Consider the following 20537-nt stretch of genomic DNA (forward strand, 5'->3'; position numbering starts at 1 on the left):
AGCTCAGGGCTCTCTGTGCTCCCTGTGGTGGTCATGGCCCTGGACTCATGTGGAGACGTGGGGCTGCCCTGCTCCTGCTCAGCTCCCTTGCCAGCTGCCAGGTCGGGGTGGAGCTCCCAGGGAGGAAGTGTGTGATGAGCAACACCTGGCCACTCACTCTGTTTCTGAAGCCTCCCTCCTGGTGTTATCCCTCCAGCAAGCCTGTTCGAGGCTCTTGGCTGATGGTGGAGCCTGGAGGGAGGGTGGGGAGGCTGTAAGGCCCAAGGGACTGTCTTCCTATCTTCATCCATTCTGTGTTGCTATAACAGAAAACTCCAGCTGGATGATTTATAAAGAGAATGTCTTAGTCAGCTTTCCATTATCCTAAGAAATATCTGAGATAATCTACTTAAAAAAGAGGAAAGTTTTATTTTGGGTCATAGTTTTGAAGATTTCAAGCTTGGTCACTTGAGCTGTTGCTTTTGTGTCTACAGCAAGATGGCACATCATTGTGGTGTAGCAATCTGCTGGACTTGTGGCAGCAGGGAGGCCAAGAGAGAGAACAGGAGGGGCCAGGGTCCCAATACCCCTTTCAAGGGCAGTGACTTCCAACTAGGCCCCACTTTGTAAAAGTTCCACTGCCTCCCAACAGTGTACTGGCTGGGGACCAAGCCTTGAACACAGGGCCTTGGGGCATACTATTTAAATCATAGTAGAAAATAAACTTATTTCCTATACTTCTGGAGACAGGGAGGTCCGAGATTGATTGAAGGTCTCCTGGGGAGACCTTCTTGGCAATCATAAGATGGCAGAAGATATCATATGACAAGAGAGTGGGTATGAGAGGAACCAAGTAGCTTTTATGGTTGGCTCTCTGTATCCACAGGTTCTGCTCCAACCAATTGTGGATTGAAAACATTTGTAGAAAAAAATTCCAGAGTTCCAACAAGCAAAATTTGAATTTGCCACACATTGATGGAATCCATATGAATGAAGCAATGTGTGGGTGCTCCCTCCTGTATCTGCCCACCATTCCAGAGACTCTGTCTCTCCAGCTCCTTGAGCATCGTTTGCCTCTTGTCTTGTGCCTTGTTCTTGTACTGGGTAGCTAGGCCCACAGTGGTTGTGTCTGTATGGAACATGTGCAGACTATTTTTCTTGTCATTATTTCCTATACAACACAGTAGAACAACTTCTTACATAGCATTTGTATTGTATTATGTTCTCTAAGTAAACTAGAGCTGGCTTAAAGTCTGTGGGATGACGTGTGTAGGTTATGTGCAAATACCAGGCCATTATTCTATAACCTACTTGAACATCCACAGATTTTGTTATCCCAGGATATCAGCAATATAACAAAACCAGACTCTCGAAAACTAACCCATTCTCTTGATAATGACATTAATGCCTTCATGAGGTTCTGCCCTTACCTACCATTAGGCCCCATCTTCCAACATCGCTGCATTGAGGATTAAGCTTCCAGCACAGGAACTACGAGGGACAGGTTCAGCTCATAGCAGCTGGGAGATCTCTTGATGGTCCCCGTGCCTGGGCTGGGTGATATGGTCCGCAGGCCCCCTCATTCTCATCTATGGACTTGGCACATCAGCACCCTTGTTTTGGCTATTCTGCTTCTCATGATAACACTCTTCTCTCTCTGTCTCGGCAGGTCCTTCAGAAACTGGGGAAGGCAGATGAGACCAAGGATGAGCAGTTTGAACAGTGTGTCCAGAATTTCAACAAGCAGCTGGTGAGTGTAGTGACCCTTGGCCTTGGGGAGCTCATGGGAATTGAACTGTGGCTTCCATGTGGAAAATGGGAAGGACCAGATCTGTGGAGTAAGAGGGATTGGAGGGGGATCAGTGTGGGCTGGTGGTGTCACCAAAGACCTGGAGGAGAGGGCACTGGCACTGGCTAGGAACAGTGGAAAAGAAGAGGCTCAGGGTATACTTTAGAGAGAGTGATGGGGGAAGGGGAGGGTAGGTGGGAGTGGGCACTGGCTGGTGGCCAGACTCTGGAAGAGCTTGCATGCCAAGGCAAGTGGGAGCTATAGAAGCTTCATGCCAGGAGAGTGGCATCTGCAGGATTTAGTGTGGGGGCAGAGCAAGCTGGATTTGATTGGGGCATCTGCTGAGCATGATGGGTGCTGGGCTGAGTAACAGGCTCCAGGCTGGGTTCTGTGGTGATGGTGGATGCCTACAAACAACCCCAGGTGGCCTGTACCAACAGTTACCTTGTGTAGATGGAACAGCTGAGGTTCTAGAAGTGAGGTGATTCATTCAAGGCCAACCAGTTTGGGAAGTGGATGCAGACCCCTACTTATCTGCTTATAAAACCTGGAGGGGGTTTCCAGGGCATCCTTACCAAGGACCATTCCAGGCTAGAGGCCAGTGACCGAAAAAGGTTTAATCACACTTGGCGGTATGGGGCAGTGGTTAGATATGAGGGAGGACTCCCCTACTGAAGGGAAAACCCTGAATATCCTGACTAGGCTGTCCTTGAAACTCCCTGCTGGAGATTTGCTAAGTCCAGAAAAAGGGGGAGTGAGATGAGCCTGTCAATTCTTCTTTCCCTGGGGAAGAACAAGGTAGCAGGAAGGGAGGGAGATCTGGGCCATGACTTTATGGCTTCAGAAGGGCAGATAGAGATCTAAGGGACAGACAGAGGTGGTGGCCAGTGGAATGGGACTGGGCATTGGGAGTGAGGTCAGGATCTAAGCTCTGCTAAGAGTGGGGTTGGGTGGGCACAGACTCTTGATACTTCTTGTCCATGGCTGTGGTCTTTGACGGGTCCTATCAAAGCCTCTGTAGCTGGAATGAACCCAGGGGAAGGGGTCTCTTTTGGAGACTACTGACAGCTCACTGACCAAGGGCTAGGAGCATTCCAGAGTGACAGAGAACAGCTGGGAGAGGGCTGGGAGCTTTCTGGGAGAGGGCCAAGGAGCATACTGGGAGAGGGCCAGGGAGCATGCTGGGAAAGGGGCCTGGAGCATGCTGGGAGAGGGCTAGGGATCATGCTGAGAAGGGGGCATGGAGCATGCTGGGAGAGGGGACCTGGAGCATGCTGGGAGAGGGCCAGAAAGCATGCTGGGAAAGGGATTCTGGAGCATGCTGGGAGAGGGGGCCAGGGAGCATACTGGGAGAGGGCCTGGGAGCATGCTGGGAGAGGGGACCTGGAGCATGCTGGGAGAGGGCCAGAAAGCATGCTGGGAAAGGGATTCTGGAGCATGCTGGGAGAGGAGGCCAGGGAGCATACTGGGAGAGGGCCTGGGAGCATGCTGGGAGAGAGCTGATAGCATTCTGGGAGAGGACTAGGGAGCAAGCTAGGTGAGGCCTCAGAGCCAAGCTACTCTGGTCTGCCAGAAAGGCTGGGCCCAAGAGGCTCTCAGAGCAGGGATGGGAGCCATCATATCTGCTTGTCCCCCAGACCAGAAATTACAGGTGTTTTAAGACCCTTGTGATCCCATAACAGGCCACATCTACTGTGTTAAGTTTCCTCAAATAAAATAAAGGCTTGAACAAGAAATCTAAAGCCTCAGTTCTGATTCAGTCTCTTGGAAGCTCCAGATATGTCCCCTTCTTAGCTGTTTTCCTCAGTTTGTGGGCAGCTCGGAAGTCCTTCTAGGGATTGCTGCTACTTGGATACTTACTATGGGCCATGAGGTGTTATGTGTTTTGTAGACATTTCCTTGCAGCCCTTGAAATGGATGCCAATATTCTCTTCATTTTGCAAATGTAACACTTGAAGCTCAGAGGGGTTAAGCAAACTTTCTCAAGCCCACACAGCTGGTTTGGGGTCTTGGGGATTTCAATCCAGAACCTGGACCCTTGAATTTACTCTTGGGTTTCTTCTCTGGAGCTGACCCCCAGTCCTGAATGCAGGTGGCTGGGTTGGTGGGAAAGCTGTAGCCCCAGAGAGGGCATGGTAGTGTCTCCCCAGAGCAGGCTGGACTGTTTGGTGGAGGTGAGGAAAGAAAGCATAGATGTGGAAGCTGAGGTTCCCGTGGCCTGGCTCTAGAGCTGAAGCCATAGCATTGCTCTCCCTACTCCTCCCTTAGAGTGACCCCTTTTGAGTCCCTGGTCCTGGACAAATAACCACTTGCTGATCTTTGGGCAGAGGTACTGGGTAGAGATGCCAGGGCTAAAGATAGCCAGGACTGGTGGCTTCCTGGCTGTGGGCTTAGAGTGGTCACCTGAGCTGGTGCTTTTGTCTGCCCCAGGTTTGGTGGGCTGACTGACTTATCCGGGGCCGGGAGTGATAGTGGTGATGGACAGTTTTGAAGTCTCATTCAAGTGTTGGGGTAACCCTCCTGTGGTAGTCAGCTTTTTTGTTGCTTGGACCAAAATACCTGACAAGAACAACTAGAGGAAAGATTTATTGTTTGCTCACGGTTTCAGAGAGTTCAGTCCGTGGCTGGCTGGCTCCATTGCTTTGGGTTTGAAGTGAGGCAGAATATCATGGCAGAAGGGTGTGGTGGAGGAAGGTGCTCAGATCATGGCAGCTGGGAAGCAGAAAGAGAGAAAGACAGGAAGGAACCAAGGATAAGATAGAGTCACCAAGGCACACCCCCAGTGACCTGCTTCCTTCAGCCATGCTCCACCTGCTGTAGGTTGAAGATACTGTTCTGCCATATTATGTTTTCTCATGTTTCCCACCATAGTCTGTTTAGCTATTGGTAGATGAATCCACTGATGAGGTCAGAGTCCTCATAGTTCACTCGCTTCCCTAAAGCCATACTACGGGACATTGCTGCATTGGGGACCACTTCGATACATGAGCTTTTGGGGGACATTCCAGAACCAAACTGTAATACCTTCCTTGAAGGTTATGGCACCCCACCAGTTCTGGATCTGACTGGTATATGCAGATGTCTGGGGTGTGGCGTGAGTGTTGGGGTTGGGACCGGTGTGAGGGTCACTGCCCTTGAGAGAGGAAATGAGGGAGCTGCTGTGGATTTGGTCTCAGCCAACCTACAGGGCTTGGGGCGGGTGGGCCCGGGAAATGCAAGATGGAGACAGTGCAGAAAGCCTGGAGACTCTCCTGCCTCTTTACCCATGTGCCCCAGTATCACTAGGCCCAGCATTAGGGGTGGACAAGAGTAGCAGAGAATTTAGTCTCCAGGGAAGAAAATTTTTCCTGTGAGGGCAAAGCCTTGGAGAGGGTGTTGCTCACGTTTCCATCACCTGCTCTCGTAATGAGCCCCTCTGGGCCCGTTTGATGCTGGTCATAGGCCTTGTCTTCTGGCCCTACACTGAGGGACCATAGGGGTCTACTTGGCCCCCTTACTTCTGGAGCATTGCACATCATGCCCTGCTGGAAACCATCTTGGCTTTTGAAGGTTGGCCAAGCTCTACTTCTTAGGGTCCCCTTGCAGCTTGCAGGACCCAAGACTCTCTGAAGTGGGGCAGGTCTGGTTTCTTCTTTAACCTGGGGCCCACCTGGGTTCTGCTCACAGTGGGCAGCCCTTGCTATTGAGTGAAGACTGATCCCCGAGCATTGAATGGTGAGGGGCAAGAGTCAGAGCTGGAGCCAGAGGGGGTCCTTGTGGCAGGGGGCCATCCTTGTCCTCCAGACCTTCCAGGAAGCTGGGTTCTTGAGTCTGCGGGGGCTTGGGGATGATGGCTGAGCCATCCCTTTCTGGCACTGTCTCAGGTCCTTATTAACTCCCACAGGCCAAGTTGGGCAGTGGCCCCAGAATCTTCTCCTTCTCCAGCTGGGCTCTGCAAAGAGTGTGCTTAGAACCCAAGAAGCTTCCAAAAAATTATTTCCCAGGCATCCTGTTTAGGAAACTGAAGGAGCCAGTTTAGAAGTGAGCACACACAGTTCTGATTGGTCCAAGAGCTGCTGGCTTGGATGGGATCCAGGGTAGAGGAAGGCATTGTTCACCTCGAGGACTGACTGCCGAGTTTGGCTTAGGGATCCAGCTGCACAGGAGAGGCAGAGCTCCGGGCAGCCCCTTGTACGTCTGCAGACCACGTGCTTGCTTACAGCTCAGCGTTGTCCTGGAAGCACAAGAGGCCCTGGTACAGCTAGCAGCCCGGGTTGGTGCAGCTGCCCACCCCATGGGGAACCCTTTGCTTGGGTGTCGTCTAGAGGCAGGTGGGAATCAGGCCAGAGGTGCAGCTGGGTAGAGGGAGTCTTCGCAGGAAAAGAAGCTGGGTCTGGAAGATTCTATGATATCAGATGACACAATGGCATTGCATCATGAACACACTTGAATCCTCATCTCGCCCAACAAAGCATTTAATTGTTAGATTAGGGAGCAGTGTCAAGAGTGGACGGAGCTCTCCTCATTGGTCAGTCGGGCAGGGTGCACAACCCATCCTTGCTGGCATTTTAGAGAGATCTGAACATTCGTTTCTTCATTTGATTTTAATCAGTAGCCTCACATTTAGGTTTGCTCAGGGTTATGTACTATATATTTGACCCTCCTTATCTGTGGGTTCTGAATTTGCAGATTCAGCTGATTGCAGATTGAAAAATATTTTTGGGAAAAAACAATAAAAAGTAACAACACACCTATAAAAAAAAAAACAACAAAAAAAAAACCCAAACAACCCAGCACCAGTAAAAAGCAATGTAGTATAATGATTATTTACATAGCATTTACATGAGAGGTGTTATGAGTCATCTAGAGATGGTTTGAAGTGTACGAGAGGATGTGCCTAGGTTATATGCAGATATGATGCCATTTTATATAAGGGACTTGATCATCTGAGGATTTTGGTATCTGAAAAGGGGTTCTGGAGCCAATTCCCCATGCATTCCAAAGATCCAACTGTTCTCTATGGGCAACCGAAGGAATTTTAGAGAGGCCTTTTTTTTTTTATTATATAACATCTTATATGCTGTTCTCAGCCACCCCTCCCCCCACCCCGCCACATGGCCCACTTTGATGTGAAAGCATTCATTGTAGTGAGTAGGCAGATCCGTGTGTTCATGGGGGCCACATTGTCACCAGTTACTCACTCAGCAAACCGCCTGGCCTTGGAGGGTCTCCCTGGCTCTCTGAGTCTCTGTGTGACTCTGGGCAGGTCGCTGACCCTCTCTGCCTCCTCGCTTGTCAGAGGTTAGGGTGGAGTTGAGGTGAGGTGTACCAGCCCCTGTGGGCAGCTGACACACAGAGCTCTGTGGGCGTTGGGGAGGAAGGGCAGGCCTGAGCTGAGCCAGGGTGAGCCTGGGGAGGGAGGTGGGAAAGCCTGCTTGCCCTCCTCGGACTGACCTGCCTGGGTGGAGAGCATCTTCACACTCTTCAGGGTGACTGATCTCCTGGGACCATGGCTGGCTGCTGGGCCTGCGTCTCCCTAAGCCCTCTTAGGGTGATGGGATCCAGAGCAAGGGTGTCTCTGAGGCTGGGATGGGCATCTGTAAGACCAGGAGGGTGCCTTTGTGGAACACAGGTCAGCCACAGCCATTACTGTTCTCCGTGTGTCCCTGCTCCCCAGCCCCTACTCCTCCTCACATGTAGTCCATCTCCTGAGAGTGGTCTTCAAGGCCTCTGGAATCTGGTTCATGGGAGCCACTTCCAGACCACCTTTGATGGGTCAGGCATGGTCATTCACCCAGGCTCAGGGAGGCCACTAACTTGGGCCTTACTGCCTGGCTCCAAAACCTGTATATACTTTCCTTTTTCCCCATACTTCTTCTGGAACCTTCCATGTCTCATTGCTGGTCATCTCAGACCTCTTACCTGTTATTCACCCCTCTTTGTCCCAGAGTTCAGTGTCCCAGGCCCCTGATTTCTTTCTTTTCTTTTCTTTTCTTTTTTGCAGAGGGAGTAGTAGTACCAGGGATTGAACCCAGGGATGCTTAACCACTGAGCCATATCCACAGCCCTTTTTATATTTGATTTTGAGACAGGGTCTCCCTATGTTGTTTAGGTCCTCGCTAAGTTGCTGAGGTGGGCTTTGACCTTGCAATCCTCCTGCCTCAGCCAGAGCCGCTGGGATTACAGGAGTGTGCCACTGTGCCCAGCCTGGCCCCTGCTTTTTGTGGTATTGATGGTGCAGATGGATGTGGAGCTGGTTTCACCCTCTGTGCTGGACCTACTGTCTCCGGAGGCCCTGCTCTCAGTTCAGGAGGCTTCACACTCTGCTCACTCGTGCTCTTCAGCCTTTTCCTCCTACATTCTATATTTTGCATCTTCCCTTTCAGCTGGACCAGCGACTTTAGGGTCCTGGAAATGACCCCCCCCCCATTTGCACCCCTGCTGACACTGTCCCTTCTGGAGTTTTCCTGTCCTTGGAGGTCTGTGGTCCTCTGCCATTAGACCCTCTGTCTTGTGAGGGCCCACACTGGGTCCTCCTTCCCTGACACTGTGCTGTGGCAGCCCTCTCTTCTTGGGTCCTACCTGAGCTTGCACTACCACAGCTGGCTGTGACACTCTCCTGGCCTGGGCTCCTGTGCCTGTTGTCTGAGTGCAGTTTGGTCCTTCCATACCCAAATAACCTGCTGCATTCTGCTGTACTTCCGGCATGTCATCTGGTGCACAGGGACCCTGTCTTCCTGCCTTATAAAGTGTGCATGGTGGGGAGACAGGGTTTTCGAGGCAGGGATGATGCCAGGAGTGCAGGGCTCTTCAGTGTGAGCTTGTGGCCGTAGCTACTGTCCTCTGAGGTGGGTTCCATACTGGCCCACTGAGGGGTCAGCCGAGCAGCCTAGATCATCATGTGAAAGAAGCAGGGAGGAGAGTTGGGGATAGAGGGTGCCCCAGGCCCTCACCTGGTTCTCATCTCTGTCCACAGACTGAGGGCACCCGGCTGCAGAAGGATCTCCGGACTTATCTGGCTTCAGTCAAAGGTGAGGGAAAGGCAGGGCAGATCTGGCAGTGAGGGGTGATGGGGGCAGAGTTGGGGACGGGATGGCAGGACCACCTCTGCAATGGTGGTGGCTGTCACTGAGAGGCCACCCGCTTTTCTCTGCCCCTCAGCCATGCACGAAGCCTCCAAGAAGCTGAACGAGTGTCTACAGGAGGTGTATGAGCCCGACTGGCCCGGCAGGGACGAGGCCAATAAGATCGCCGAGGTGAGCATGGGACTGGTGACCTCAGCCTTTCCCGGAGTGCACTGCTAGCCTCAGCTCCTGTCCCCTAGCCTCACCCTCTGGGACAAGCTGTCTTGGTTCCCCAGTGTGCACACACTGTGTGCCCTTGGGCAAGCTGGCTGTCATTCTTTTGACACAGTCACCCGAGGGGTGAGATAATGGATTGTGGCAGTCTCTGTGTATTATGACTCATGACTTACAAAGTCTCCTTCACTGACTACACCTCCCTGTCATCCACGAGAAGCTGCAGGGCAGGAGTTGTTGCCTCTGTATGACAGATAGGGACACTGAGGCTCTGAGAATCCACTGAGTGCTTCAAGGTAGTGGGGCTGGGGCTGACCCCCAGGTCCCTGGGGTGGGAAACGGGGATGGGTCTGGCCCAGCTCCCTGCAGGCCCACTTTCATGCTTTACCTATTTCAGAACAATGACCTGCTGTGGATGGACTACCACCAGAAACTGGTGGACCAGGCGCTGCTGACCATGGACACGTACTTGGGCCAGTTCCCTGACATCAAGGTGAGAGTCCTCTTGATGGATCTGACTTGTTCTAGTCTGGCATCCAGCGGCAGGGGAAGGAGGAGGAGACCCAGAGGTGCTGTCCAGGGCTGGCTCAGGCCACAGCCAACTCTGTCCTGTGGGTGACATTCGCCTGGCGTGGCATCTCATCCTTCTGGGGCTACTCCCTCTGTGGTCGGCCCACCACCTCTCCTGCTCCACAGAACTGGCCCTTCCTGTACTTTGGGTCTGAGGGCTATGGGAGGAGCCCCATGGTGTGTTACCTGGGTGTGGCCAGGTTGCTGTGGAATGACTCTGGGACTGACTGTAAGGTGTGTGGAGTGGGAGGCCCAGGCGTGTGTCTGTGTGGAAGGGTGTGTGTAGTGGTGAGTGTTGCCTGCTATCAGGGTCTGCTTGTCGGGCTGTATTTGTGTGATGACAAGGCCAGCTGCCTCCATCAGGCTGGGTAAGTGCCAAGAGCTCTTGGTGCACCAGGTCCCGACTGAGGCAAAGGGGACCTGGGGTGCAGTGTTCATGAAGGCACAGGGGTCCGGCGCCCGGGAGGGTGACCATTATGCTGGGCTTTTGGTCCTTGGGTGCGTGTGGGTGTCATGGTCATGCTGCCCCCGGGAGCTGCCCCCGATGCCTCAGGCTTCCTGTCACTGATTGGGGGTGCCTTGGGAAGGAGAAGAGGGGCCCAGCGGCATCTGTAAGGAGCCCAGTGCTAGGCCAAGAAGATTCTTGGCTTCCATATTACTGGCTGGCGTTTTAAAGAAAACATTTGAGGCAGAGAGGCAAGCCGCTGGGGGGGGGGGGTGAGTTCCCTCTTTCTGGAATGCTCCAGCACCCAGGGCTCCCGCAGGCCTGAGACAGGCTCTCGTGGGTGCCAGGTCCTGCTCAGCCCCTCCTCCTCTGCTTGCCCCCCCAGTCACGCATTGCCAAGCGAGGGCGGAAATTGGTGGACTACGACAGTGCCCGGCACCACTATGAGTCCCTTCAAACCGCCAAAAAGAAAGATGAAGTCAAAATCGCCAAGGTAAGGGCTGGAGGAAGGGTCAGGGGAGTCTCAGGGAGGCAGGCAGGTGTGGGGGGGGTGGTGATAGTCCAGGGTCCATGGGCTGGGGTGGGAATGGTGCTGGTCCAGGGCTACAGAGAGGAAGGCCCTTCAGGGTGCTGGGCTGGGGGCTCACTTGTGGCTCCTCCCTGCCCTCGGCAGGCCCCTCTGCCCTTTCTGAGATTCTGAGGCCCCTTTCCAGAATGAGAATAGACCTAGCTTGGGTTTCAGTGGAATGGTGCCACCACCCTGCCTGGCGCAGGGTGGACTTCTGTCTGGGGATCTGACGTGACCCTGGGTTGGCTGGAACAAGCTGGTGGGCTGGTCACAGTTCCGGCCACCACTGGCCACTTGGTAAGGGGGTTGGGATGGTGGGCTTCCTCCCACCCTGGGGCCGGACCCTGCTTGCTGAGCCCCTCTGCCCTGCTAACGACTCTCACTTTGCCTTTGCAGTTGGAGTTCACCCCCTCCTCGTGCCCTCCTCGGGCAGGTTCCTTTTTCTTGCTGCAGGGGCTGTCTGTCTGTGCATTTGGGGTGTGTGGGCTTAGTGTTTAACCTCTGTGTCTGTTTCTCTCTCCCCACCTCCCTCCTGTCTCTCCACTCTCCTTTGCCTTGACCTGCCTCCCTGCCCCCCAGCCTGTCTCGCTGCTTGAGAAAGCCGCCCCCCAGTGGTGCCAAGGCAAACTGCAGGCTCATCTCGTAGCTCAAACTAACCTGCTCCGAAATCAGGTGACATTGGCTTCTAACCTTGCACGTGCTGGCGCCTTTCGGTCTGTCGGTCTGTCATTCTGTCCTCTCACTGGGCACCTGCCTGCCCAGCGCCCAGAGCTTCCCTGGGCGGGTGGGGGAGGGCTCGGCCCCTTCCTGGGGTTGTGGGGTAGGGCTGGTCTCTGAGTTGGCGGAGGCCGAGCTGCAATCAGGCAGGGGACTCTCAGACACGTCTGGTTTAGAGAATACCGAAGGTCGAATGTCCAAGGTGGATAGAGGCAGAGAGGCTGCAGTCCACTGGAGATTCCTCTTTTGTCCCAGAGCTCCAGGAACCCAGGAATACCTTTGAACCATTTGTTGTTTCCCAGGGCTTCAGTGGGGAGGGAGGTGATATTAGGGCTCCCGTCCTGGTGTGAGCCGTCCTTCAAGTCTCACAGTATCTGAGGAAGATATGTCCAGAGAGGCCCAGTCTCCTGCCCTGGGTGCCAGAGCTGGCTAGTGGCATAGCTGGATCTCACCTGACTCAAACTACTGGGTCCTTAACCTGGTCACTCTCTGGGGCTGCATTGGCTGGGCCCTGCCACAGCTAGCCCAGGACTGTGGGCCCCTGAGGTGACGGGAGGGGGCGTGGAGAAGGCTCCCTAGTCTGACTGGGATGCTGAGACCTGGAGGTAGAGATCAGGGTCCTGGAGGGTTGGCCTTTTGAAAGTTTCTTGAGGACAGCTGCTCAGCATCACCGTGTTCCTGGGGGGCTTCCTGGGGGAGGCTCTTTGTACAAAACTCCTGGGTTATCCCACCACCCTGGTGATAGTTACTTCCCTTTTCTCAGTGTCCTGTCCTTAGAATGGGCTGGTGTGACTGAGACCACCGGAGACAGTGCCCTGTGAGAGGTGGGCCACATGATTTTCTGTCCAGTGAAACCTGTTATTTTTCAGGTCCGTGTAGATGAAGCCTGGACAAGACTCCAGAACCCTTTATTTTGTGTGTGTGTGTGTGTGTGTGTGTGTGTGTTTGTATGTGTGTGTTATGGAGGCAGGTGACAGGCTTGACCTAGGAGGTTGGGTTTCTCTCTGGGCAGCTGCCCTATTTTTCCTGGGCCGCATCCTGATTTCATCATCTTCAGCCCACATGTATCGAGTGCCTAAGATGTGGGAAGCTCCGGCTTGGTGTGGCCCGCTGCCCAATTTCTTACCTGACCTCTGCTGCCTGGTTTCTTTCAGGCCAAAGCTGGGGACTGGACTTTGGAGGCACTGGGTGTTGATAGCCTCATTCTGAGGTTGGGGTCAGGTTGACCCTGGCTCTCTAGGGCCTGTGGAGATGGTTGGGGGCCTTTAAAAGACCTGAGTCTTCCTCAGTCAGCTGGGGAGGTAGAGGAGAGAGGGGCTGAGGGAGGATTGGGGTTGCTGAGCCAGAGCCAGGGTTCCTGCATACTTTCCCCTGAACAGGTGAAACCCTTTTATTGGCCCTCTAGGAGGCCATGGGGCCTGGGATGGGAGCCTTCCTGCTGCATTTGGGCTCCTGGGTGGGTGTGGCTGAAGATGCTGCTGGGTGGGGCCCCTGAGGCATGTGATTCCATCTTGGGACCCTGGGCTGCAGATGTTTTTCTTGCCCAAACTGGCTTTCCTATTTGTATCTACCCTCTGCTCTTCTCCCCCGCGACCCAGCACTGGGGATTGAACCCAGAGGTACTCTACCACTAAACAACATCCCAGCCCTTTTTAATTTTATATTTTGATACAGGGTCTCCTATGTTGCCTAGGCTAGCCTCCAGCTTGCTGTCCCTCTGCCTTAGCTTCCCAGGTGGCTGAGAGTACAGGGCCCCACCACAGTGCCCATCATGGGTCCCATTTTTATTTGAGCATATCCTACTTCTTCTCAGGCCTGTCTGAAAGTTGGAAATATGTTGGATTTGCTCACATGACCTGGGGGCTGCTGGCTGGCCGTGAGCTTGGAACTTGGAGCTTAGGGCTGCCCCACTTGTGGACTGGGCTTTGGGGAGGCAGGGGTTCCTCTTGAGCTGTGCTCTTGGGAGCTGACCAGTTCCACGTGTCCCTGAGCTGGCTCTGAGGTGCTTTCTACACTTGCCGTGGCCTCCTGAGGCCTTCCTGCATGACCTGGTGCTGATCTTGGATCTGTCCTTGATCTGTCAGCATATAGGGGAGCTCCAAGGGCCTGGAAGGCCTCCCCTAGCCATGGACAGTCTCCCCTGCCTCCCCCCCCCCCAACTCTCTGCCAACCCCAGGTGCTACTTATGAACCAGAATAAGAATATGAGGAATATGACCTAAAGGGATTAAAAGACAGGCCCTGACATCTGGCAGCTCACTAATGGACCTGCCCTGTTCTTTGCAATGTGGCTGTGACCTGTGAACAGGGCCTGGTGCCCAGAGGGCCTCCAGTCTGATTGAGGGGCGGGTGTGTGTTTAGATGGATGTTTCCCCCACTTCTGTTACACCTCTCAGTTTTATAAGGTGGATTTTAAATGGTCAGATAAAGGAATCCATGCTCACTCTTTCAAGTACCTGAAGGTATAGAAGCCACGGTGGTCCCTTCTTCAGCCCCACCCCATCACCAAACGGCTCTAGCTTAGGTATACTTGGGATAGGGGCTCTCGGTCCTGGTGCCTGAATCTGTGTGGAGCAACTGGCTGGGCTTGGCAAAGTGGTGTTAAGGCAGCTGGTTGCCTTTGCCAGAAGGTGGCCCCGGCCCCAGCCTCAGCCTGAGAATTGAGGCTGCTGGCAGAGGTTCCCCCTGGGTGGGACCCGCTACATTCCTGGGCTGTGACTCACACCCTGAATCTGAGTCACCTTCCTGAGTCACTGTTCCCAGCAGTGTCTCTCCAGAAGTGAGCTAGCAGAGCCCCTTCCCCAGGCCTGGCCTTTCTCTGGCTGGGCGATGGAACCTTGGCGCCACCCGCTGGCGGATGTCAGCAACCTGAGAGGCACGGGAAGGGGAGTGGGGACTGGCACCTGCCAGCAGCTTTAGCTTCCTTCTTCCTAGTCTCCACCTCCCTCTGCCAGTCCCAGAGGGACCTGAGCGGCTGCTCCTAGTAGGTCACAGAAGAGAGAGGGGTTGGTGGGAAAGACTGTCCCAGGAAGGTAAAGGAAGGCTGGCCTTGGCTGAGCAGGAGCTGGCCCTGAGGAACAGGGAAGGAGCACTCAAGAGGGTCAGCAAGAGCAGCAGCCCAGGGAACTGAGTGTCAGGGCTGCCACTCAGCCCAAGGGCGTGCATATGGAGGCAGGCAGGACCCCACCTGGCCGGGTCTGAGGCTTGCCTCTGCACCCCTCCTGGGTAACTCTCTAGGCCCTTTGTCTCTAAGCTTTCTTGTTGTGTGCTCCCTCACGCCGCCCCCACACTGGGTTACAGGGTTCCCCTTTTTTGCGTGGCTGCTCTGCCAGTTCACTTCCTAGAGCACCACCCCCTCCATCCAGCCTGGACCGGGGTGTAGGGACCCTGAAAGGCTGCAGTGGGCGCCCCTGGATGAGTGTCCACTCCAGTCCACCCTCTGCCTTGCTTAGAGCCCCGGTCCCTGCACATTGGCAGGAGGTAGCCGTGGGACAGGCTGGCCTTGGGGATGGGGGTGGCCTGCCCTGGGCTGTCAGGGGCTGGCTGGGACAGAGGCCCAGAGAGAGGAATGACCTATCCTGCCCTCCAGGCCGAGGAGGAGCTGATCAAGGCTCAGAAGGTGTTTGAGGAGATGAATGTGGACCTTCAGGAGGAGCTCCCATCCCTGTGGAACAGGTGAGGCCAGGAGGGGTCCCTCGTGCCGGCCTGGAGTGCCCAGCCTACGGGTCCATCTGGGGTGGGGCCCGCTCAGGGCTTGTCTCTGACGAGGGTGTGTGTGTTCACATGTGGACAAGCTGGCCACGTGGCTGTCTACTAACCATGTTCTTCTTACCTCCGCCAGCCGTGTAGGTTTCTATGTCAATACGTTTCAGAGCATCGCGGGCCTGGAGGAGAACTTCCACAAGGAGATGAGCAAGGTAGGCCCTGGGGACCCCTGTGGGCCTCAGGGCCTCTGGACCATGCTCCCTCCTGGTCTGACCATGGGGGTCATCGCCATGGATGGGGTCACCCAGGCTCCCCTTTGCCTTCCTGGCTTGGGTACATTAGCCCACTACCCTCTCTGGGCTGTGGGGAGGAACTGGCTGGTGCCTGTTTTCAAGGGGCTCCTCTGCCTATCCCAGATCCAGCCCTGGCCCCTTCCCCACATGCAGCCTGTTGTTGCCTGGTCGGAGAGGTTGGGGGACATGGATCAGCTGCCCTCAAACTGTAAATGTGTTCTCAGGCCACATTGGCTCATGGAGCTCAGTGTTAGGAAATGATGACAGTTTCCCAGTTTATGGGGAAAAAAATTGAGACGTTGAAATAGGCCCGCCTTATCTGCCAGATGTGAGAAGCGGTCTGGCCAGCTGATATTCCTACACTGTATTATTTCCATGACTGGACTGGCAGTTGGAGTGCAAAGATGTTTAACTTTGCAGTTGGAAAAACCCAGTGTTGGCAGCTTCCCCGATCCATGCAATGGGTGTGGGTCTGACTTTTGTCTCTTGGGTCCAGAGGAACGAAGTGATTGATGATGGTGGATTACAAGCCCAGGGCCAGTGGAGGAAAAGCCAGCTGGGGACCTTTCCCGACTTACAACCCTCAGTAGGGTTTCCTGCCTTTTCGGGTCTCTCATTCATTCCTATTTTTTCCTTCTTCCCTTCAAAGATTTGAGACAGCTTATGAAAAGTCTTGGGGAGGGAAATCTTTCTATCTAAAGTTAGTCCATGGAAATAAAAAACACTAGGCAGAATTGCGTATAAGTAGGAGGAAAACTTCAGCTCTGAGCTTCCTCGTCTCAGTAATGAGAACCATAAGGTGCATGGGACAGATTGCCTTTCTTGCCTGTGCTTTGGTGAAATTCCTGGCAGTTATTGTCGGTCTGAAAGCATCTTGGCAAAACGACCTTGACCATTAGGATAAACAGTGATGGTAAAAACCAAAAGTTGAAACAGTGCAAACTTCATATAGAATATTGGGGCATCCTTATAAGTAGTAAGAAGAGAAGAGATGATCCCCACAAACAATAACGGTTAGTATCAAGCCCATTCCCCCTTTTCTCTTTCCCCTTGGTTTTTTGGGTTTGGTGTCCAGGTTCCCTAACATGGATAGAGAGAGAGGAGCTTGTTCCTGGCAGGGGCTGGGTTGGGAGAGGGAAAAGGAGGTGGTACTGGGGAGGTGTGGCTGTACGGGTGTGGAGCCCCCACCTGCTCAATGTCCCCCTACAGCTCAACCAGAACCTCAACGACGTGCTGGTCAGCCTGGAGAAGCAGCATGGCAGCAACACCTTCACAGTCAAGGCCCAGCCCAGGTGTGTGCAGGCGGGGGGGAGGCTGTGGTTGGCCTGGGCTCCGGCATGGCCAACTTCAATGGCTGGGACCCTGAGGTGCCTTTCTTGGTCCCCTGGGGTTTTGGCTCTGGGACTCTGGGAACCTTCCTGACCCTGCCTACTTGTGACAGGGCAGCAGGTGAGGGCAGGTCAGCTGCTCCCCGAGTGTGTCCCTGAACCCGGGGTTTCCCACCTTGTTTGTGGAGAGGGGGCAGTCAGGGTGTGCAGAAGCCCCTGCTCAGCGTTGGGGGCCAGGACTGAGTGGTCCCTGGAGAGCGAGCCCAACTCCAGAGCAGGGCGGTGCCACTGCCCACCCCCCACTGTGGCTGTTGTGAGAGGCCCCGAGCCTGGATGCTGGCATGAAATGCTCCACATGGGCTCCTCCCTGTCCTCTGCAGGAGCCCCAGTGGGCCAGGTGCTCAGGAGGTCCCCGTTTCCTGAGGGAGGCCACTAGGGGAGGGGGAAAAGCCCTGTGCCTTGGGTTGGGGCCGCGGGGTTGGAGCAACAGCAAGTCTGGGATTTCCCTCCCTTTCTGGGTGTATGTGTGTGAGAGAGTGTGAGAGTACAAATGCGCACAAAAGTACACATGAGTATGTTGGTGAGATTGTGGAAGTAAGCGTATGGGCATGTTTGAGAACATGAGTATATGAGTGCACGTGAGTGTGTATTAGTGTGCGTGAATGAATGTATGAGTGTGTATGAAAATGTATGTGTGACAGTGTGAGTGTGAGTGTGTGTAAGTGTGTGAATGTATGAGTGCATGTGAGGGTATATGAGTGTGTTTGTGAGATTGACATATATCTCTGTGGGTGCACGTGTGTGTGTGTGCCCATGCACGTGTCATAGCAGGTGCAGAGAACCCTAGTGAGCCTCAGTTTCTGCACAGGGTGATTGTGGGTGTTTCGTGGGTGCCTGGGGTGCTGCCTAGTGACTGTGTCTCCCCTTTTCCTTCTCCGAATGCAAGAGTGACTGAGAGAGGGCCCCACCGGTGCCTGAGGCAGCAGGAGGGGTGTGGAGGGTAGGGGAGGGTGGGATAAAGACCAAGAGGTGGAGCTGAGGTCCCTAGGGAGGGCACCTGCTAGCTGCGGAGGGACATGTGGGTACACCTAGGGCGTGTGAGGTGGTGGCGGGTGTGACTGTCCTGGGCAGTGCAGGCTGCCCCCTTGGGAAGGGCACCCAAGGCCAGAGGGAGGCAAGTGGAGACTTGGGACCAGCTTTCGATCCAGCTGGCCCATGGTGCAGCCCTCCTCTTCCAGGGCTGCACACTGCCCAGCTGACCCCTCCCTGGCACTCTGGGCCCACCTGGGGTTCCTGTGGCCTGGGCCCTGTCAGCATCCCTGGTGCACCAAACTGGGTTTTGACCAGGGCACTAGGCCTGACAACAGGCCCAAGGATGCACTGTCCAGGCCTCTCCTGGCCCACAGGAGGGCAGAGGAAGGGGCCTCCCTCTGTACCTGGCATTTCCCCAAAATGAAGACTTCCATGTCCCGTCCATCCCCACAGAAAGAAAAGTAAACTGTTCTCCCGGTTGCGCAGAAAGAAGAACAGGTACCGGCAGATAGTGCTGCGCTGGGGGCCTCCGAGCCAGCACCTGGCCACATCGTGCATGTGCCTTGTGCCCTGCTGCGAGGGCGCCACTAACCCCTAACCTGCCCCGTGTGCTGTGCTGCCCCAGGGGACTGGGTTGTGCCATGTGTTGGGAGGGGACAGAGGACCAAGGGAGCTGTCAGGTAGAAAGGAGGAGAGTGCAAGGTGGCAGTATGAAGATGTGGCCCTGGCTGCCTGGGTGCTCACAGGTGGAAAAGGTAGCAGGGGGAGGCCTGGGGAGGCTCGGGAAGGGGACACCGCAGCACATGTGTATACCATCTGTCATGTTGATCTCTCTTTAAGGAGGCAAATGCATTTCCATAAAACAAATTCAAAATAGACAAGACAGTACCAGGAATGTCTCTCACATTGTCCCCAAGCCCCCACCAGGTGACTTGGTCTTTCTAGATCTGCACCGGCCAGCACAGTGAATGCCTGAAATGTGGCCAGGGTAATGGAGGCTTTGAGTTCGTAGTGTTAGTTAATTTAGATTGAATACCTGCCTCCCCTGTGGCTGGTGGGTGCTGTGTTGGACCGTGCCATTCTAGAACATCTTTATGCAAGAACAGATGATTTTATCCTTCACACCCAATGGCTGCTGTGCACACCTTCGCCCCCTGGTGTTACTGTGTGGACACTATGGCCTAGGACCTTCCCCTTATTTCTGGTCTGTCTGCTCTTCTGCCATGAAGTCATGCCATCTGTTTACCTGGCCTCTGGGGAGTGTGATGGGGAGGCACACTGGGCTGAGGGGGATGGTGATCGAAGGTCTGGAGACAGTGAGGGTATCATGGGTGGACTAATGGACTGCAGTGGGTGGAGGTGCAGCCTGTGGGGCAGGTCCCCACCCCCTGATAGACGGACTGCTGTGTAGTTGGGAAGACTCACTTTGCCTCTAGAGTGTCTGGCTTGCTCATGCTGTAGATCTCGGACAACATCAGCATAGGCTGGGGTACCAGGTGCCTTCTGTGTCCCCAGGGATCACAGGCCTCCGGTCTGGAGTCCCAGCTGGTGCAGCTTTTGCCTCCAAGGCAGGTCCCCACTGTGAACTCCTGCAGGTGCATGCCCAGGGCCTTTCCTTACCACCCATTCTCAAAGACACGCACACCTCATATTCTCCTGTACCGGCACGCGTGCACACACACTTCCACACGTGGATACAGGGGGACGTGCAGGCAATGCATGTATACACACTGTTTCCATGTGGAACCCTGGGGACACGCAGGCACCATGTACACACCCTGTCCCATGTGGAACCCTGGGGACATGCAGGGACCATGTACACTTACTCTCACACGCGGGTCCATAGGGACATGTGGGCCCACATGCGCACAATTCCACATCAGGATCTGCGAGGACAGGTACACAGGCGTCCTTAGGCATACACCCGTGTACCTGCCACGTCTGCACATCTCTCTTATGCCATGGCCTCTCTACATTGCCCTCCCTTTCTTATCCTGCTTCTATAGTGACAATGCCCCTGCCAAAGGGAACAAGAGCCCGTCGCCTCCACCAGATGGCTCCCCTGCGGCCACCCCCGAGATCAGAGTGAACCATGAGCCAGAGCCAGCCAGCGGGGCCACACCCGGGGCCTCCATCCCCAAGTCCCCATCTCAGGTAGGCATGCTGTCTCAGTGGCCTGTCCCCTGCCCCCCCCCCCTTTCTTTTGCTCCTATGTTGCTGTTTCCATCCTCCTCCTTCTCCTCCTCCTCTCCCTCCTCTTCTCCCTCCTCCTCTTCCTCCTCCTCCTCCTCCTCCTCTTCCTCCTCCTCCTCTTCCTCCTCCTCCTCCTCCTCTCCCTCCTCTTCTCCCTCCTCCTCTTCCTCTTCCTCCTCCTCCTCCTCCTTCTCCTCCTCTTCCTCCTCCTCCTCTTCCATCCCTTGCCTGGACAGGTTTGGAGCCAGAGGCTTTGCCCAGTGGGGGCCTGGGCCTGGGCCTTGTTCTCTTCGGCCCCACCTAGCCCAGGCTGGCCCAGTGGCCCTGGCACACCCCAGGTCTGTGACTGTTTCTCCTTTCCTGTGTCCCCACATACCCTTTCCATCCCCTTCCCTCTCTCCCGGGCTTTTCCGAATTTTGGCTCCTTGACTTTCTCTCCTCTTCCTTCCGTGTCGAGATAGGTGCTCAGGTGTCCTCAGCCTCCAGAGTCTCGGAAGTCTCTTCTCTCACTGGCGGGGGCTTGAGGAAGGAGCCCCACCAGGTGTTCTTATGGGATCATGAAAGGGACAGAAAGAGGGAGGACTCAGTGAGGGAGCGTGGGAGGTCCAGTGGGACAGAGCCTGGGCTTCTGGACTGTTTTGT

At 54.8% G+C, this 20537-nt stretch overlaps 1 protein-coding gene across 7 annotated transcripts in view; it reads left to right on the forward strand.

The window, feature by feature from the left end:
* The window catches only part of Bin1 (bridging integrator 1), a 56950-nt gene that overhangs the window by 26747 nt on the left and 9666 nt on the right, over window positions 1–20537 (forward strand). For 4 of the 7 annotated variants that reach the window (XM_076866671.2, XM_076866666.2, XM_076866668.2 and 1 more), the window contains exons 2-10: window positions 1649–1729; window positions 8724–8778; window positions 8909–9003; window positions 9443–9538; window positions 10446–10553; window positions 14934–15019; window positions 15186–15261; window positions 16552–16634; window positions 19709–19856. In XM_076866671.2, coding sequence (XP_076722786.1) covers window positions 1649–1729; window positions 8724–8778; window positions 8909–9003; window positions 9443–9538; window positions 10446–10553; window positions 14934–15019; window positions 15186–15261; window positions 16552–16634; window positions 19709–19856 — 828 coding nt within the window. Of the gene's footprint in view, window positions 1–1648; window positions 1730–8723; window positions 8779–8908; window positions 9004–9442; window positions 9539–10445; window positions 10554–14933; window positions 15020–15185; window positions 15262–16551; window positions 16635–18155; window positions 18201–19708; window positions 19857–20537 lie in introns of all 7 variants that reach the window. The other 3 variants (XM_076866665.2, XM_076866667.2, XM_076866669.2) reach the window with 1 other exon arrangement.

This window comes from Callospermophilus lateralis, chromosome 9 (genome assembly GCF_048772815.1).
Source record: "Callospermophilus lateralis isolate mCalLat2 chromosome 9, mCalLat2.hap1, whole genome shotgun sequence".
In the NCBI taxonomy this organism is placed as follows: domain Eukaryota; kingdom Metazoa; phylum Chordata; class Mammalia; order Rodentia; family Sciuridae; genus Callospermophilus; species Callospermophilus lateralis.